Source organism: Salvelinus alpinus, chromosome 12 (genome assembly GCF_045679555.1).
Source record: "Salvelinus alpinus chromosome 12, SLU_Salpinus.1, whole genome shotgun sequence".
NCBI classification, from domain to species: Eukaryota; Metazoa; Chordata; class Actinopteri; order Salmoniformes; family Salmonidae; genus Salvelinus; species Salvelinus alpinus.
This window is the reverse complement of record NC_092097.1, coordinates 23,443,175-23,461,097: the sequence shown is the minus strand read 5'-3', so window position 1 is coordinate 23,461,097 and position 17,923 is coordinate 23,443,175. Positions and strand designations below refer to the sequence as shown.

General features: G+C 44.8%; 2 protein-coding genes across 11 annotated transcripts in view; one reads left to right on the top strand and one right to left on the bottom strand.

Moving 5' to 3' along the window:
* Positions 1-8,384, top strand: part of LOC139535720 (voltage-gated potassium channel subunit beta-2-like) — a 166,313-nt gene extending 157,929 nt beyond the window's left edge. For 5 of the 9 annotated variants that reach the window (XM_071335441.1, XM_071335439.1, XM_071335440.1 and 2 more), the window contains 2 exons: positions 1,582-1,670; positions 2,801-8,384. In XM_071335441.1, coding sequence (XP_071191542.1) covers positions 1,582-1,670; positions 2,801-2,890 — 179 coding nt within the window. In that variant the 3' untranslated portion in view covers positions 2,891-8,384. The remainder of the gene's footprint in view (positions 1-1,581; positions 1,671-2,800) is intronic. The other 4 variants (XR_011667185.1, XR_011667183.1, XR_011667184.1 and 1 more) reach the window with 4 other exon arrangements.
* The window catches only part of LOC139535719 (multiple epidermal growth factor-like domains protein 6), an 82,277-nt gene continuing 72,686 nt past the window's right edge, over positions 8,333-17,923 (bottom strand). Inside the window, exons 14-38 of one of the 2 annotated variants that reach the window (XM_071335434.1) lie at positions 17,650-17,781; positions 17,363-17,491; positions 17,131-17,259; positions 16,873-17,007; positions 16,620-16,754; positions 16,379-16,504; positions 16,152-16,283; positions 15,644-15,772; positions 15,395-15,526; positions 15,123-15,251; positions 14,827-14,955; positions 14,536-14,664; positions 14,261-14,389; positions 13,332-13,460; positions 13,029-13,157; positions 12,800-12,928; positions 12,438-12,569; positions 12,155-12,283; positions 11,906-12,034; positions 11,594-11,722; positions 11,316-11,444; positions 10,861-10,989; positions 10,589-10,717; positions 10,321-10,449; positions 8,333-10,044 (exon numbers count right to left, since the gene is read on the bottom strand). In XM_071335434.1, coding sequence (XP_071191535.1) covers positions 9,932-10,044; positions 10,321-10,449; positions 10,589-10,717; positions 10,861-10,989; positions 11,316-11,444; positions 11,594-11,722; positions 11,906-12,034; positions 12,155-12,283; positions 12,438-12,569; positions 12,800-12,928; positions 13,029-13,157; positions 13,332-13,460; positions 14,261-14,389; positions 14,536-14,664; positions 14,827-14,955; positions 15,123-15,251; positions 15,395-15,526; positions 15,644-15,772; positions 16,152-16,283; positions 16,379-16,504; positions 16,620-16,754; positions 16,873-17,007; positions 17,131-17,259; positions 17,363-17,491; positions 17,650-17,781 — 3,230 coding nt within the window. In that variant the 3' untranslated portion in view covers positions 8,333-9,931. The remainder of the gene's footprint in view (positions 10,045-10,320; positions 10,450-10,588; positions 10,718-10,860; positions 10,990-11,315; positions 11,445-11,593; positions 11,723-11,905; positions 12,035-12,154; positions 12,284-12,437; positions 12,570-12,799; positions 12,929-13,028; positions 13,158-13,331; positions 13,461-14,260; positions 14,390-14,535; positions 14,665-14,826; positions 14,956-15,122; positions 15,252-15,394; positions 15,527-15,643; positions 15,773-16,151; positions 16,284-16,378; positions 16,505-16,619; positions 16,755-16,872; positions 17,008-17,130; positions 17,260-17,362; positions 17,492-17,649; positions 17,782-17,923) is intronic. The other variant, XM_071335436.1, reaches the window with a different exon arrangement.

Below are 17,923 nucleotides of genomic sequence, written 5' to 3'. Positions count from 1 at the left end.
ATTTACAGTCGAACGGGGAGAGGGGGAATGAGCCTGTAGACAGATTCCCAGCCCCATGGAGAGCTATTAAAGTGTCGCAGATGAGAGAGAGACTGGGTAAATCTAGGCCTACACAACACCTCACTCTGCATATCAAGGCGCATTTTACACCCGACCTGTAATGCAGTGTCATAGATTAGGTTTCACGGCCCATTAGCAGACAGCTAGTACACTGTAGCTCCCAATCACTATAAATCCCTGTGGCACTGCCACAAACAGCCTGGACAGAGTTATGTCCGAAGACCACCATTTTACGTCACCCGGGAGCAGTGGTATTAAGTAACTAAGTGAAAATACTTTTAAGTACTACTTAAGTCGTTTTTTGGGGGTATCTGTACTTTACTATTCATATTTTTGACTACTTTTACTTCACTACATTCCTACAGAAAATAATGTACTTTTTACTCCATACATTTTCCCTGAAACCCAAAAGTACATTTCAAATGCTTAGCAGGACAGGAAAATGTTCAGTATCAAGAGAATGCACAGTCATCTCTACTGCCTCTGATCTGGCGGACTCACTTAACACAAATGTTTCATTTGTAAATTATGTCTGAGTGTGCTCCTAGCTATCTGTAAAAAAAAGATATATATATATATATATATATATATATACTTGTGCTGTCTGGTTTGCTAAATATAAGGAATTTGAAATGATTCATAGCATTTGCTTTTGATACTAAAGTATATTTAAAACCTTATACTTTTACTCAAGTAGCCTAGTATTTTACTGGGTGATTTATTTATTATTAAGGTATATTTACTTTTATTCAACTATGACAATTTGATACTTTTTCCACCACTGCCCGGGAGTCTCTACATTGGAAAAATGTAAAGATTAAATACACATTAGGCCTTTTAGCTTGACCCGTTTAGTTACCCAAAGCCTGCTATTTTACACAGTTGATAGCCTAGCTTTGCAGCTGTCATACGGTAAAGTAGCAGTGTGACTTCATAGAGGATGTTGGCCAGGCCAGTGAGTGAATAATCTCTCATCTGTTAGACAGTTCCATGTAGACTACTACAGCCATCCCATCCTGACCTGAGGAAACCTTGGTTGTCATATGAAATCCTGTAGGGTCAGACCTGTTTCTGGAAGTGGACTCTGTCTCATCTTCACCGCGGTGTCTGGAGGTTCTAATCCCACACGGACAGTGTTTGTACCTCACAGCAGAGGTTTGAACACACTGGCACAAAGTCTCAATGCAGTAGTACACTATTCCTCTTATACAGTATCAAATATCCCACAACTAGATTAGCAAACACAGTGGGGTTGTGTTTTAGGTGTGTAGGGTTAGGTATTGTGTGTTTGTGTGAGTACTGTATGTGGGGTGCATGTGCTTAGTAGTTATATTTTTTGAAGAGACATTAGGTGTTTGTTATGTGTATGATGCAGTGTTATACTGTACATGTTTGAGGCAGGTGTGTGTGTGTGTGTGTGTTGTATATGGGGGTAGCAGGGTTGTGTGTTGTATATGGGGGTAGCAGGGTTGTGTGTTTGAAATGATGGGGGTGTCATTGCTGTTTACCCGTCCCCTACAGCGTGGTGCCTACGGAACGAGGGGGTGAGCTCCGTACTCTTGGGGGCGTCCAACACCGACCAGCTGATGGAGAATATAGCAGCAATACAGGTGAGAACACAGTGAGGGTCCAGATGAGAACACAGTGAGGATCCAGGTGAGAACACAGTGAGGGTCCAGGTAGGTGGGTGGGTGGGTGGGTGGGGGTGTGTCTGCGCAAGAGAAAGTGTGCAGATTTGCATAATATGTCAATGAGTATTGATATTGAATCAACATTTTTAATTGGTTCAAAATGCCATCTCTCCCTGTCCATAACCATCTATAATAGAATTGTTCTTGTTTTTGTCTTTCCTGGAAAGAGCGCTGCCTCTCGGCCAGTCAGTTTGTTGTAATATGCTTGGATGCTTTACTGAACAAGTTAATAAGGTCAGCAGAGTATCAATCAACACGGACATTTGAGGCTAGCTTGCGGCGCTGCTACTTTGCTAGATAAGATTCTCTCATTTAATGGGATTTTCAAACCATCAGGGTTTTATGTTCTTTCATCACATTATGTCTGGCTTGAGATAAATTGTTTTCCCATTTCCTAGTATGTGCTGTGTGTGTGTGTGTGTGTGTGTGTGTGTGTGTGTGTGTGTGTGTGTGTGTGTGTGTGTGTGTGTGTGTGTGTGTGTGTGGTTTTACTATCTTTGTGGGGACCAGAGGTCCTCACAAGGATAGTAAAATAAGGACATTTCGTCGGTCCCCACAAAGAATAGGGCTATTTTAGGTTTAAGGGTTAGGTTTATGGTTAGGGTTACAATTAGGCTCAGGGATTAGTGTTAGGTTAGGGGTTTGGAGTTAAGATTAGTTTTAGGTTAGGGGTTTGGAGTTAAGATTAGTTTTAGGTTAGGGTTTTGGAGTTACGATTAGTTTTAGGTTAGGGTTTTGGAGTTAAGATTAGTTTTAGGTTAGGGGTTTGGAGTTAAGATTAGGGTTAAATTAAAGGTTTATGGTTAGCGGTTAGGGAAAATAGGATTTTAAATGGGAATCAATTGTTTGTTCCCCACATGGATAGTAAAACCAATATGGGCATGGGAACTCTGTGCATTTGATATTTTGTTTACAAATGTTATACCCACATTACCAGGGGCAACATAGTATACAATATACATACGGTACAAAGTCTGTGCAATCTATACACGTGAACCAATACCTCTTGCCTTCTGTTTCCTTCAATGCATCTGTAATTTCTCCTGCAGGTTCTTCCCAAACTATCCTCCTCAATCACACACGAGGTCGATAGCATCCTGGGGAACAAGCCGTACAGTAAAAAGGACTACCGTTCCTAACGCACCACCACGCCAGCCAGCAGGGCTGCTCCAGTGCTTCTGCAGCGCCAAGCCCCACCTTTGCCTGATCCTCCGTTTGCTTGAGCTTTTACTGAATTAGACCCCGGCGCATGAGTCTGACCCTGCCTCAGCCACCCTGGGGAGCATCATGTAGACTTACAGAGACAAGAAAAGGATGAAGAAATAGAGAGAGATGGTCACATCTGCAGGGAAGGAAGGACAGATAGAAGAAATATGTATTCTAAAAACTGAAGAAAAAATAAGTTTAAAAAAACATGCTTGCTTGGCAGCCAGATATTTGTTTCTCTAAATACTGAATGCATACCAATGGATTTAAGTTTATACAAATATACAACAAAAACTCTGTTGCACATGTATAGACACACATTCATTTTTTGGGAGTTCTGTTTAATATGTACATCACAGTTTCTCTGAAACAGGTGTTAATTTGTGTAATCTACATATTATCAGTGTACCATCCTCCGCAGGCAGAACAATCAGCACTTTACTATTGTACAGTTCAGTCATTGAGAGGTTGTAGAATACGTGAGAGGATGAAATAACTAAACCATATCACACACGGTGAGTCATTGCACTGTAGGATCTCCTCCCCTGTTCCCCTTAGTCAGTCTGGTCTCCACAGTGCTGGTTCATAACAGACTGTTATTTGACAATAGTCCCTGGCCAACGGAAACACTAGTTGGTTTAAGTGCCAGCCCTTCCTGCCCAATAGGAGTGAAAGCTCAGGGATCGGAAAAGTATTTAATATCCATGTCTTTCTTTCATGTGTGGACACCTGATGGGGACCTGTCCACTGTCAAACCAGGGACATTTTCACGTGGCTTTGAGCCAAAGATATTCTAACATCTTTCAACGCCACATCTAAGTGGGTGTGGCTTGTTGGAAGAGTATATCAACCGTCTTAAAGCGTATACTATCCAGCTTATTACCTATTGACTCTCTTCACATGTACAGTATAATCACTTGACCATGCTGTTCTATGCTTATACCCACATACACAGTACACATACATTGTACACTCCTCTACTTAGGGAATGATATGTTGATTTTCAGAAGGCAGATAATAATCTATACATTTTCAATAATCATATACATTGCACCCTGAAGACATCTGCCGCTGCCCTCGTATTCACTCTCTAGCTGTTAGGTCCTCTCTTACTGTGAGACAAAGCGCAAAGTGGATAGCATGTGATACGTCCTCCATGCATGAGCCTTCGTCCAACAGTCTATGGGGATTATTCAGACCAAGCAAAGTCATGGTTACAAGAGTAAACTAACACGTGTAAATATAAGGAATACTCACTCCTCTTTCATAACTCATTCTCTGGTTCAATGAGTTCAGTTTTCTAGTACTGTAGGTCAAGGTCAATAAAAACTTGCAGTATCTTTTTTACAATCAGGGTCAAGTCTTAATGCTATGTATGTTTTTGTAGGTATTTGATAGTTTTTTAATGCAATACTATCAAGTAAATGTTGAAATGTATCTTTCATGCAAACATTTTTATTAGTGCTTGGTAATTGAGTCACAGCCAGTTAACATATTTTGGGTAGGTATATGCAAACCTGCGTAATATGCAGTTCTTTAGTGATAATCCATTAATGTAACATATCTGATAAAGTTCTTAGCTGACTATATCAAGACCAATTTTGGAATCATTTGATGCAATTTTTCATAATGAAAATACTGATAATACAAAGAGATGTCCGGTAAAAGAGTTACGTGGTAACGAAGTTATAAACATGCAAAATAGCATATTGCAGTAATATGATCTCTGGATCGATATTTATAGGACAATTTCCTGATTGAATATGTGTCATGGAGCCATATGGGAGTCATAAAATGAATCAAAATCATGTAAGGTAAGTATTGTTTCATTTCTGGACAGCTGTGACTCCATCACCAAGCACTAATCAATATTTTGCATGAAAGATATATTTGAACAATTACTTGTTAATATTGCATTAAAGCACTAACAAATACCTACAAATGCATATATAGCATTAAGATTTGGCCCTGATTATAAAAATATATTTTTTATAGTGGGAGTGTGACTCCGTTACCCTCCGCAAGGCCTTGCCCTTGTGTCATTGGATTGAAGGGATGTCAATCACGGAGGGGCTATGCTTCGCCTGTCAAATTGAAAGGTGACAAGAATGAGGGGATATTGAATTACAAAATCTTTTTGCTTATTAAACTACGTACAAATATCCTTTCTTTTAGTTATTTAAATGTTTTTAGGTTGAATACTTAAAAAATATATATATATAAATTAAATCCATTAAATCATTTTTACACATTTAACCTTTGAAAATAATGTACAAATCATTAACTAAAAAGGATAATAATGTTCTAATGTACATATTGGAGATGTAATTTGCTGTAGAAAAAAAGGGAATACAGTCATTCTTGATTTTGTACAAAGTAACACTCATGTTTAAACCATCATAACTTTAGATAGGATACAGTTACATACATAATGAAGTGTGCTCTAGAAACTACACAAAGTCCTTTATCATTATATATATATACCATCAAGTAACTTTTATTTTTTTATGTAGATGCTAACCATGGTGTGACCTGGCCCTGTAGTGTCAGTGAGTAGGACAAAACTGCAATGATGAGTGAAGTGTAGATGCTTCTCAGGCAAAGTGAAGAGGAGATTTGGAGTATCAGAATAAGTGAGGTGTGTATGTGGCTAACGCCTCGGGTCAGACAACAAGTAATTGGCATAGATACAGATTCAAAGTGTGTGTGTGTGTGTGTGTGTGTGTGTGTGGAGGGTAAACAAATCTTTCTAGCGTCTGTTAAATGTAAACTGTACATTTTGATTTGTCTGGTACTATGTCTTGAGGGAATTAGTGGCAAAAGCCAATGTCCCATAAAAAAAACTGTTTCATAATGTATCATGATTTTCTGTCTTACTGTCTTTCAGCAGGGTAATGAGCGAAATGACCGGAAATCATGCAGCAGAAATGTTTCATAAAATAAAGAGCTCAAAGGCACTGTCACAAGGATTTTTTCCCTAGACATATTTGGTGGTCTTTGTCACACTATCAATTCAATGTCACACGTACATGCACAGAGCTGTGCACTGATTTGTCTGGTGATAACTGTGATGGTGTTGAATGTAGCTCCATCTCGCCCCCAGGGCTGTGCTGTAGAGAGAGAGGCTGTGCTGTAGAGAGAGACTGTGCTGTAGAGAGAGAGGCTGCGCTGTAGTGGAGAGGCTGTGCTGTAGAGAGAGGCTGTGCTGTAGAGAGAGAGGCTGTGCTGTAGAGAGAGAGGCTGCGCTGTAGAGAGAGAGGATGTGCTGTAGAGAGAGGCTGCGCTGTAGAGAGAGAGACTGCGCTGTAGAGAGACTGCGCTGTAGAGAGGCTGTGCTGTAGAGAGAGGCTGCGCTGTAGAGAGAGAGACTGCGCTGTAGAGAGGCTGTGCTGTAGAGAGAGAGGCTGTGCTGTAGAGAGAGAGGCTGAGCTGTGTAGAGAGAGAGACTGTGCTGTAGAGAGAAGCTGCGCTGTAGAGAGAGAGACTGTGCTGTAGAGAGAGAAGCTGCGCTGTAGAGAGAGAGGCTGCGATGTAGAGAGAGAGACTGCGCAGTAGAGAGAGAAACTGCGCAGTAGAGAGAGAAACTGCGCTGTAGAGAGAAGCTGCGCTGTAGAGAGAGAAACTGCGCTGTAGAGAGAAGCTGCGCTGTAGAGAGAGAAACTGCGCTGTAGAGAGAGAGGCTGTGCTGTAGAGAGAGAGGCTGTGCTGTAGAGAGAGAGACTGCGCTGTAGAGAGAGAGGCTGCACTGTAGAGAGAGAAACAGCGCTGTAGAGAGAGAAACTGCGCTGTAGAGAGACTGCGCTGTAGAGAGAGAGACTGCGCTGTAGAGAGAAGCTGCGCTGTAGAGAGAGAGGCTGCGCTGTAGAGAGAGAGACTGCGCTGTAGAGAGAAGCTGCGCTGTAGAGAGAGAGACTGCGCTGTAGAGAGAAGCTGCGCTGTAGAGAGAGAGGCTGCGCTGTAGAGAGAGGCTGCGCTGTAGAGAGAGGCTGCGCTGTAGAGAGACTGCGCTGTAGAGAGACTGCGCTGTAGAGAGAGGCTGCGCTGTAGAGAGAAACTGCGCTGTAGAGAGAGAAACTGCGCTGTAGAGAGAGAAACTGCGCTGTAGAGAGAGAAACTGCGCTGTAGAGAGAGAGACTGCGCTGTAGAGAGAGAAGCTGCGCTGTAGAGAGAGAAACTGCGCTGTAGAGAGAGAAACTGCGCTGTAGAGAGAGAGGCTGCGCTGTAGAGAGAGGCTGCGCTGTAGAGAGAAGCTGCGCTGTAGTGAGAGAAGCTGCGCTGTAGTGAGAGAGGCTACGCTGTAGAGAGAACCTGCGCTGTAGAGAGAGAAGCTGCGCTGTAGAGAGAGAGGCTGCGCTGTAGAGAGAGAGGCTGCGCTGTAGAGAGAGAGGCTACGCTGTAGAGAGAAGCTGCGCTGTAGAGAGAGAAGCTGCGCTGTAGAGAGAGAAGCTGCGCTGTAGAGAGAGAAGCTGCGCTGTAGAGAGAGAGGCTGCGCTGTAGAGAGAGAGGCTGCGCTGTAGAGAGAGAGACTGCGCTGTAGAGAGAGGCTGCGCTGTAGAGAGAGAGACTGCGCTGTAGAGGGAGAAGCTGCGCTGTAGAGAGAGAGGCTGCGCTGTAGAGAGAGAGGCTGCGCTGTAGAGAGAGAGGCTGCGCTGTACAGCGTGATGAGCACCACAGAGCTCCTCTATTTACTGGACCACTCTGGCACCACACCATGGCAACACAACAGCGTGTGAAGTGCACTCTTGGAAGAGCTAGCTCCTTATTGACATAGTGGATAATGCTAGACAAGCAGTGTGGATGATTTTATAAGAATTTGAGGTGTGTGAGTCAGGCTGTTTAGTGAGTAGACTCATCGTTGCAGGGTCTCTTGTCTCCCTGTCCAGTGTTGCCCTATGACAGCCTCCCTTCGCACAGCCACTGTTCCATACATATCTTAGTATTGATGTTACTATCAGCTCAGAAACCTTTGAAACCAGCCCTGTAGATGAATGATGCTCATCTCACAGAATGCTGTATGTTAGAGATTATTTTTGTATGTTCTGGCCTTTAACGTAGAAGAAGCAGAAGAGGGAGAATAAAAGTGTCTTTTTATTTTCATTTTCAACATGCTGCATTTTCCTCTTAATATTGTATCAGTGTAAAGATAGACAAAAATAAGCTATTTATTTGTATTGTGTATGAATTGTGCAGAAGGCTCTCAAATGAATGCAATGGCAGACTACCTTCTCTCAGTGATGATGCCCTAGCTAGTCATCTCCTGTATGTACATAGTTTGACCTTTATATTTATGGTTGTGGTCACCTCTGCCTTTTCTTTCTTTTCATTTGCAGGCATTGCTAAGTGCACTGTGCTTCAATCTGAATTTAGACAAGATGTATAGCTTCGTCTTTAATGAAATGACAATGAAAAAATAAGAATGTAAAAACAGTTCCCTGTGTTTGACTTTTTCATTCATTGATTGTTTTTGTTATTTTACGGGTTATTAACTAGGTGTCCAGATTTGAAAATCCTCTTCACTCCAGTCCTAGACAGTATACACTTACTGTATAAAATATAAATACTGTATATGTAAGAGCACTTTATACACAAAAACCAAAAAGGTACTGTTTACCATGACTGGGCTGAGCCCACTGTCTGCTCAAGTTATATTGTGTCTCCTGAATCATTGTGCAATCCAATGGGGTGAACTCTAAACTTTGAGGATATGAATCAGAATCGCCCACGCAAACATACTTTAGTAAACAAAAATGTACTGACCAATATGTAGATAATATACTGTTTTCTGGTCAACATATAGTGGATTAAAGCGCCATAGCACCAACATTTTTATAACAAGTCGCTTCATATAAAGTACAGAATATCAAACATAACTTTATGGTATTCACTGCAAATAGACATCACAATATTATACTGGATTGGAAATATCATTGAAAGCGCTTTTTCAGGTGCTCAAATCACTTTACATTGTCTGATAGGAATCACCTCACACTACTACTGGGTTATGTTGGCTCTGATGGCTCATTCAGAAGGACAGATTCAAATAATGAATCATTTACAGTATATGATGTAGAAGTGATGGGATTTGTATAATAATGCCACATGTATACTGTTTATCCACATATTCCATGAACATTTCTGGAGGAAATGACAAAAACCAAAGCATAAAACACTACAGAATTGCCAAGTATACAAATCAAATACAGACAATAGTATAGCATTGCATAGTATACAAAACAAATATCAAGTACAGTAGTGAGTCGGTGAATCTCTGAAATAAAAATGAGTGTTAGTGTTGGACGTTCAGCAACTGTCGCCAAACACATCTCCTATATCCCGCGTGGTTTGTCCAGGACGGGAGTGTGCAGAGGATGCTGTAGTGGGGAGATCTAGGGCTCTATTCAATCTGTATCGCGGAAATTCAGCATTACAGCTTAATTTGAATTTAAAGGCAATGTTCCTGCTTTAGCAGACACTGTATTCAAGGTAAACGCTGCAGATGTCGGCCCAATAGGTCATTACCTTTAAATTGAACGCTTCAACGACACACAATGAATAGAGCTCCTAGTCCTGGTAACCACTGTCCGCCCTCTAACTACCAGAAAGGGGGTCACAACATAGCGTACCTCATCACTGATGAGTCAGGCCATGCCTGAGTGGGAGATGCACATGTATACAGTATGCACATGAACACAAACAATGAAAGCCCTGTACAGTTCACAGCATACACACACACCAAAGCATTATCCACCCTAGAGCAAACACTGAGAACATTTCTCCTTAGAGTCCATTTCTCCATGTCTGTCATCCAGCTCCTGTGGGTGCAGCAGTATCCTGTCCCGTTGGGGTGTGTATGTCTGAAATAATAATATCCACCCTTTTAATTCAGTTCGGCTTCAGCGAAGCTTGTGCTGCTGCCTCAGCCTCTTACAGTCAGAGGCTCGTTGGTGATTGGAGCCTCCGACCAAAAAGGGGCGCTATAACGCGTTGTCTAGATGTGCGTTATCCTCCCTCCTGCTTCTGTAGGGGGAGGCGTGGAGGCCCACCTGAGGACACACCCACACAGAGGGGGAGGAGCTGTCAGTCGACCCTGTATCTCAGCACACAAGACACACTCATTACAGACAAACAACAACACAACCAGAACCACCAACGGAGGAAATGTGTAACCTCAATGTGTTCAACCTCCCTACAGACAAAACCAAGTGTCAGCACTAAAACAAGTTGTTTCTTTTCTAACTCAGGGGAAACGTTCAGCTCCAGTCAACCTTTCTCTCCAGTCCAGCTTCATTACAGCCCTGTCACCAGATACACTATGCCTGCTGCGGTGAGGGCAGTGTGGTGTGTGTTAGTCACTCATCACTACCTTCCTGACAGGTGAGTCCGATCCAGCTGTTGAGACATGTGCAGCGGCCGTTCCGATGGTCACAGTGAGCCGCGTTGTAACACACACAGCTCTCTGTGCAGTCTGGCCCATAGCGGTTTGCTTTGCAGGCTGACAACAAACACACACACACACACATAGGTAAGACGATACCTCATTAGACACCAGAACATAATTAGAAAAAGCCTCTTAAACAGATCGCCACCTGAGGTACCATCACATAGAACATTCTGATGCCCCTCAGTCTTACCAATGTCACATCTGGGTCCAGTCTTGCCTGAGGTGCACAGACACCTGCCACTCACAGGGTCACAGGGCGTGCCCTTCTCACAGTCACATGACTTGGCACAGTTCACACCAAACGTGCCCTGTTGACACTCTGAAAACAGACGTGGGGTAAGAGCAACACCCTATTTAGAATGAATAAATCCTGTCTGAAGGCCTACATTTCAAACTACATAAAAGTCATCATCATCTACTAGATACCATCAGCTCAGTAACTACATAAGGCAGAGATCTCACCTCTGTGACAGCGGGAGCCATGGTACCCTGGAGGACAGACACAGAACCCAGTGGAGGGGTTGCAGGACGCCTTGTTCAGACAGTTACACTGGAGTTGGCACAGAGGGCCATGGAGACCAGGGGGGCATGCTGAGGACAGGGGCAGGACACTTTAGATACAGTATGAAAGACACTTCTACTACTTGCAAGCTTCCTTTTTTGTGCTTCATTTCGAGATTTGCTAAGCGCAATTATGTCTATGTCCAGTTCGGAGGAGCGCTGTGCGAGCTGGTGAGACAATACAATAACCTTGTAGGCCAGTGTCTTTCAATGCTGTGCTGACGTGTGTGTGTGTGTGTGTGTGTGTGTGTGTGTGTGTGTGTGTGTGTGTGTGTGTGTGTGTGTGTGTGTGTGTGTGTGTGTGTGTGTGTGTGTGTGTGTGTGTGTGTGTGTGTGTGTGTGTGTGTGTCACTCGCCATGTTCACACTGATGTCCGTAGTATCCTGGACCACACTGGCAGGTTCCAGTCACCCTGTCACAGGTGCCATTGTTCCAGCAGTCACACTTCAGCTGGCAGTTACCTCCGAATGTCCCCGGAGGACATTCTATCACACAAACAGACAGACAGACACAGAGAGGCAGCATAACTACAGTGTACCATCTTCTGAATGAAAACCAGCACTGAGAGTTGAGTTATTACGTTCATAGCTATTTCCTGTGATTTTGTAAAGGTGCACTGTACAGTATCTCTCACCTGTGTCACAGTGAGCCCCAGTCCAGCCCAGACCACAGGTACAGCTTCCAGAGACAGAGTCACACAGTCCTCCGTTACTGCAGTTACAGAGGATAGCACAGTCCTCTCCAAACCAACCAGGAGCACAGCCTGCCAATACACAGATATTACACATAACAAACACACACATACTACAAACATAGTTCAAACACACACATATATTACAAACCTTTAACTTATAGACAGATAGAGACGCAAACAATCCTATTTGTGTTGTAAAAATACTTCCACACATAGTGATCTGTTCAACTCGATTCATTAGAGAAAACCTACCTTGTCCACAGTCCTCTCCTCTTTGCCCAGGGCTGCAATGACATCTACCAGTGACAGGATCATTCTGTGCCCCCTCTCCGCACAGTGTCACGTGGGCACAGTCCTGCCCATAACGACCAGCTGGGCATGCTGTCAACAGGGTACAGGAGATTAAGGACCATGGTTTTTCTAATATTACTTCAGAAGCTATGATTGTTGTGGAGGTGTTACATGTTATTCAGTGCTATAAAAAGCTGAATATAAACTCACTGATGTTGCAGTGTGCTCCGATGAACCCTGCTGTGCATTCACAGGTGCCAGAGGTGGAGCTGCACTTCCCACTGTTCTGACACTGGCACTCTCGCTCACAGTCGGAACCATACCAACCTTTCTGACACTCTGGGTACCCAAAACACATACCAAAAGGTTTTATGATAGAGTAATGACATCCCCTTTGGAAGGTTATGAAGGTGGCATTACCAACAAGAGGAGGGTACAATACATACCCTGGTTACATTTAGGGTACAATACCAACAGAGGGTACAATACATACCCTGGTTACATTTAGGACCTTGGAAGCCTGGGGCGCAGTAACACAACCCAGTCACTGGGTGGCAGAGCTGGTTGGTCTCAGAACACTGGCACACCTGGTTACAGTTGAGTCCATATGTCCCTGACAGACAGGCTGGTGGTGCAGACAGACCGACAGACAAACAGACGAGGTAAGCAACATGAAAAGCGAGACATTACAGCTGAAAGTCCAGACTGACAGAGTTTTTATTTTTTTATTTTACCCTTATTTTACCAGGTAACTTGACTGAGAACATATTCAAATTTTATAGCAATAGTTACAGGGGGATGAATGAGCCAATTGGAAGCTGAAGACATGGGCTGAGAGGTTTGTACAGGACTCACTCTGTTCACAGCCATTGCCAGTGAGTCCAGGGGGACAGCCACACTCCCCAGAGACATGGTGACAGGAAGTACCCTGGGGACAGGTACAGCGTTGCACACAGCCCTTGCCATAGGTTCCAGGTAAACAGGCTGGTGGTAAAAAGGAGGGAGAGTCAAAATCCTAAACAGGTATGGCTAAAAATACTTTCAGGGATAATAGAAAACGTTGTTATCATTAAACGTAGGCTACCTTTATCACAGTGGGGTTCCCTCCAACCTGGTGGACAGAGGCAGTGCCCAGTAACGTGGTGACAGGGGGCTATATGCTCACACTGACAACTCTCCTCACAGCCAGCTCCAAACAGGCCTGACCCACAGGCTGCAGTGGAGGAAAAGGACAGAGGAGGAACTCAGAGACTGAATGTGACAACAACCTTCACTCACAAAAGGGCGCTGTGTTGAAGGTACAGCAGAAACCTGTGAATTAATTCACCTCACAACATTGATGATGACAAAGACAGTATATGTCCACTTCTCTGTCACTCTTTCTCACCTTTTTCACAGCGCTCTCCGACCCAGCCAGGACCACAGTTGCACTGGCCCGTCTGTCTGTCGCAGTGGCCCCCGTTCTCACACTGACACTGCTGCTGGCAGTCGGCCCCGAACCGCCCTGATACACACTCTGAAGCGCCAACGCACCAACGCACCAACCCACAGAGACATGGCAGGAAAGAACACAGGACATCGCATGTCAGAGCAGGCTAACATAGAAACCTATGGTGTTTCTGCTGAGGACAGCAATACCTTCTCCAAACCCTGTGGTTTGACTTAGCAGAAAGTTGGCACTAGGTGGTAATTAACCACTGAGTGGCTAGGTAACACCGCACCGGCAGCAGCATTAGAGGTTCCCTGTGCCTAGAGTAGGATGGTGAGTTTGGCATGGAGAACCTGTTGAGAAGTTTATATGGGCGCTGTGGGAGGATAGTGTGTGATGTAGAGTACATTGGGGTGGTGAACTGCAGCGTCTGTGTGGAGTCTAGAGTGAGACGGTTACAGGGCAGACAGGAGACTGTGGGGTCTAGCAGACTGTCTGCGGTCTGAGGGGCAGCTCTGTCTCACAGACAGCCAGGGAACACCACCAGTCAAAAACAAATGAGTTAAACCAGGACAAATTAGGACTGAGACTAATTTGATTCCTGAATACAGTAAAACAAACCACAGGCCACTGTTCTAAATGGTTTCTAGCATTTAAGGTAATGTTATCCTTAAGCATGCTGTCCAGACCCCTCCAGTCAGAGCCTTAATGGTTTTCCAGTGCCTGCATTTCTAGTAGAGCTGGTACTGAATGAGGATCATCCTGATTGGATAACGCTTTAGGTAAACAATCCCAGTGATATAGGTCTGAATAAGCCATGAGTAAGTAGGGTTAGCTAGGTTAATGGTGACTCTAAGCGTCTCTATGGCTCTTTCAGTACCACTCACCTAGCCCGCAGGCTGCGCCCATCCACCCGTTGGCACAGGTACATTGCCCATTGATTCGGTCACATTTGGCTCCATTCTGACACAGGCAGTGCTGACGGCAGTCTGCCCCATAGAAGCCCACTGGGCATTCTGGGGGGGAAATGGTAGACCCATTATCACTACATTATGGTTTCTCTGTACAGAACTCATTCACTAACCTCTGTTCAAAGCGGTTGGACTCAAGCAATATTATTGTGCATAGCTAGTTAGGAGTACTACTCTAGTTCCACACTCACCCTGTGAGCAGCTGGGCCCTGTCCAGCCAGGTGTACAGACACACTGCCCACTTGCCGGGTGGCAGTTGCCATTGTTATGGCAACCGCAGGTTTGGTTACAGCCCTCCCCATAGAAACCAGCCGGGCATGCTGCAAGGCAAAGATAAGAAACTGTTTACTTCCAAAGAATCAATCATCAATCACACCAATGCAAAACACATATATGTAATATGTCTGATATTTGAAATTGTTTCTATTGCACAGGGTGCATACTGGACAGGCTCTTTGAAGCGTGGGATGTCCAATACTCACTCAGTTTGCAGGTGGGACCGATCCAACCAGCTGGACACACACACGTCCCAGTGACATGGTTGCAGTGACCTCCATTCAGACAGACACACTTCTCCTGGCAGTCTGCCCCATAGAAGCCCTGGGGACAGGCTAAACAAACACACAGAGCCTTTACATCTCAGCAAACAATACAGCAGAATAACCCAATGATTCCAATAGGCTAATTGTACTGGATTATAGATACAGTTCAGGCTATGGTACGGTTATATAGTTTGGGTTGTAGGTTACGTTTTAGGGAGTTTGGGAGGTTCTCTTACGTTTCTCACAGAAGGTTCCAGTCCAGCCCACCAGGCAGGTGCATGCTCCACTGACATGGTCACATGACCCCTTGTTGTCACACTGGCAGTGATGCCGACAGCCCAGACCGAAAGACCCCACTGGACACTCTGAGACACAGAGAAGACACAACTACAGCAGGGCTTGACAGCGACATGCTCTGAGACAGTACTGCAACTGCACAATAGCAATTTAAGAATTCAGACTGAAAAGAAACAACCTACGAACAGATATTTTGCTTGAGGACTCATACCTTCATGGCATTGTGTCCCTGTGTAGCCGGCCTCACAGTTACACTGGCCCGTCACTGCGTCACAGCTCCCATCACCATTCTTACAGTCACATTTCTCAGCACAGTCCACTCCCCAGCACCCAGAGTCACAGGCTGCCATGGAAACAAACAAACAGGAGACATTTTAATGAAATAGTTTAGATTCAGTGAGAGTAAGCTATTTTTTATTTCTTTGGATTTATTTGAGACTCAATGCCACACCCACTCTACCTTTCCTGCAGTTATGTCCTGCCCAGCCAGGGTTACAAGTACAACGGCCCGTGACAGGGTGGCAGCGCCCGCTGTTTTCACACACGCAGCGCAGCTGGCATCCAACACCAAACCGTCCTGTTGGACATGCTACAGCACACACAGACACATGATAAAGCACTGTGAGCCAGAGAGTCACACACCCGCTACGTACAAACTGTAAACACACATATTGCAATACCATACAGTTTCCATGACACTGGTTGAAATGACATACAAACATCAAAAGGCATTTAACAAGAAATCCGTTGGTTATACAGGAAGAATATTTATCCGTCTGTGAAAACATGGTTTATGACATGTCTGTGCCTCAGACAGAGGAGAATGTGGTGTGGTTGGTGTTTTCATGACCCACTAGAAAGACCTGCTCATCATGCATTTAACATCTCTTTCTAAAATTAGACCAAAACTACCACAAACTACCACAAATCTTCGATCACAGTTCTACCATTGATTCGCTCAAACTCACAGTTCTGACAGAGCCTGCCCATGTACCCAGGAGGACAGGAACAGGTTCCGTTGTGTTTGTCACACACTCCTCCATTCTCACAGACTGGACAGGCCTCACGGCAGCCCGCGCCCCAGGAACCCTCCACACACACTGCAGCACACAGCAAGAGCAAGAGTATGTGTTAGCGTCATCATCATTATCACAATGTTATGAATACTATAGTATCACCAGGTTTTTTTCCTTACAATTCTCACAGCGTTTTCCTGATGTTCCAGCAGGACACTGACACTGGCCGCTCACTCTGTCACATGGAGCCCCTGAGCAGTCACAGGCCTGAGGGCAGCCTGGCCCAAACCTCCCCTCTGGACAGGCTAGAGGAGAGGACAGAGACAGTGGTAGTCTTCCTAAAAGAAGCCACATTCAGTACTGTAAACTGACCAACATGACATGAAATGCCTATCCCATGGGACCAACAGGACAGCCTACCTTGATCACAGGTGTCTCCACGGAGACCAGCCGGGCACAGACGTTGGCACTTCCCAGTCACATGATCACAAGACAGTCCAAGCGGGCACTCACACTTGTTCTCACAGCCTGGGCCAAACGTGCCTGGGTCACACTCTGAGGTGGGAGGGGGTGGACGTGATCAGGCATCACTCAGAGTTAAACACATAGAGCACTACAGCACTGCTGGAGATACTGTAGATAAGAACTTTTGGTCCCAGCAGCCAGCACTGACCTTCCCTGCATGCATTGCCTTGCCAACCGGGCTTGCAGACGCAGGTGCCATGGCGACGGTGACACTCTAGAGTGTTCTGTTGGACACAATGACACTCCTCTGAACAGCCCGGTCCAAAGGCCCACTTGGGACATGCTGGATAGGGAAGGAGGGAGATAACATGTAGAATACTGAATAAGAACTGAATGAATAAGGTGAGTGATGAATATGAGTAGAGGTGGAAGGTGAGATGTGCGGGGTCAACAGTGAGGGACTCACGTAGATGGCAGAACCTCCCGTAGAGTCCAGGGTCACACAGACAGGCTCCGTAGGTGCGGTGGCAGCGCCCGTTACAGGCACAGTTACACTTCTTATTGCACTGTTTCCCATAGAAGCCCTTAGGACAGCCTACAGACAATAAAGCATTATTATCAGACAACTGAACTTTTCAATAGAGTGAATAACTGAGAGAGTGTTTTTGTACCGTATATGTTAACCAGTAGTTACTCACCATCCTGGCACATGTCTCCACTGACGCCAGGTGGGCAGCGACAGTTCCCATTAACAGGATCACAGGTGGCTCCGTTCATACACTTACAGGGAAATGAGCAGTTCTTGCCAAAGGATCCTTCAGGACAAGCTGTTAGTATAGGATAGAATAAAAGTGTATATATGTATCCATAATACAGAGATGTGCTGTTCCACAGAAAAACACACAGACATAAGATTGATAATGTACAGTGTTGTGAGTGCAGTTTGTTTACAGTCTGTATGTGTTTGCTGTGAGCAGATACTGACTCTGGTTGCAAATGAGGCCTGTCCATCCATCGGGACAGTGACATCCATCTCTCCCTGGGCCACACAGCCCTCCGTTAGAGCAGTCCTCACAGGTCAGACTGCAGTCATGGCCAAACGTGTTGTTCAGACACACTGCATACGAACAAAGACATTATTGATTATCACATTTCAGAACAATATCTGTTTGTGGTTAGGGATTTGCCATCTTCAACTACATTCTTCCTAGCACAGCAACCCCAGTGAGAACACCTTAAATACTACAATACTGATTACT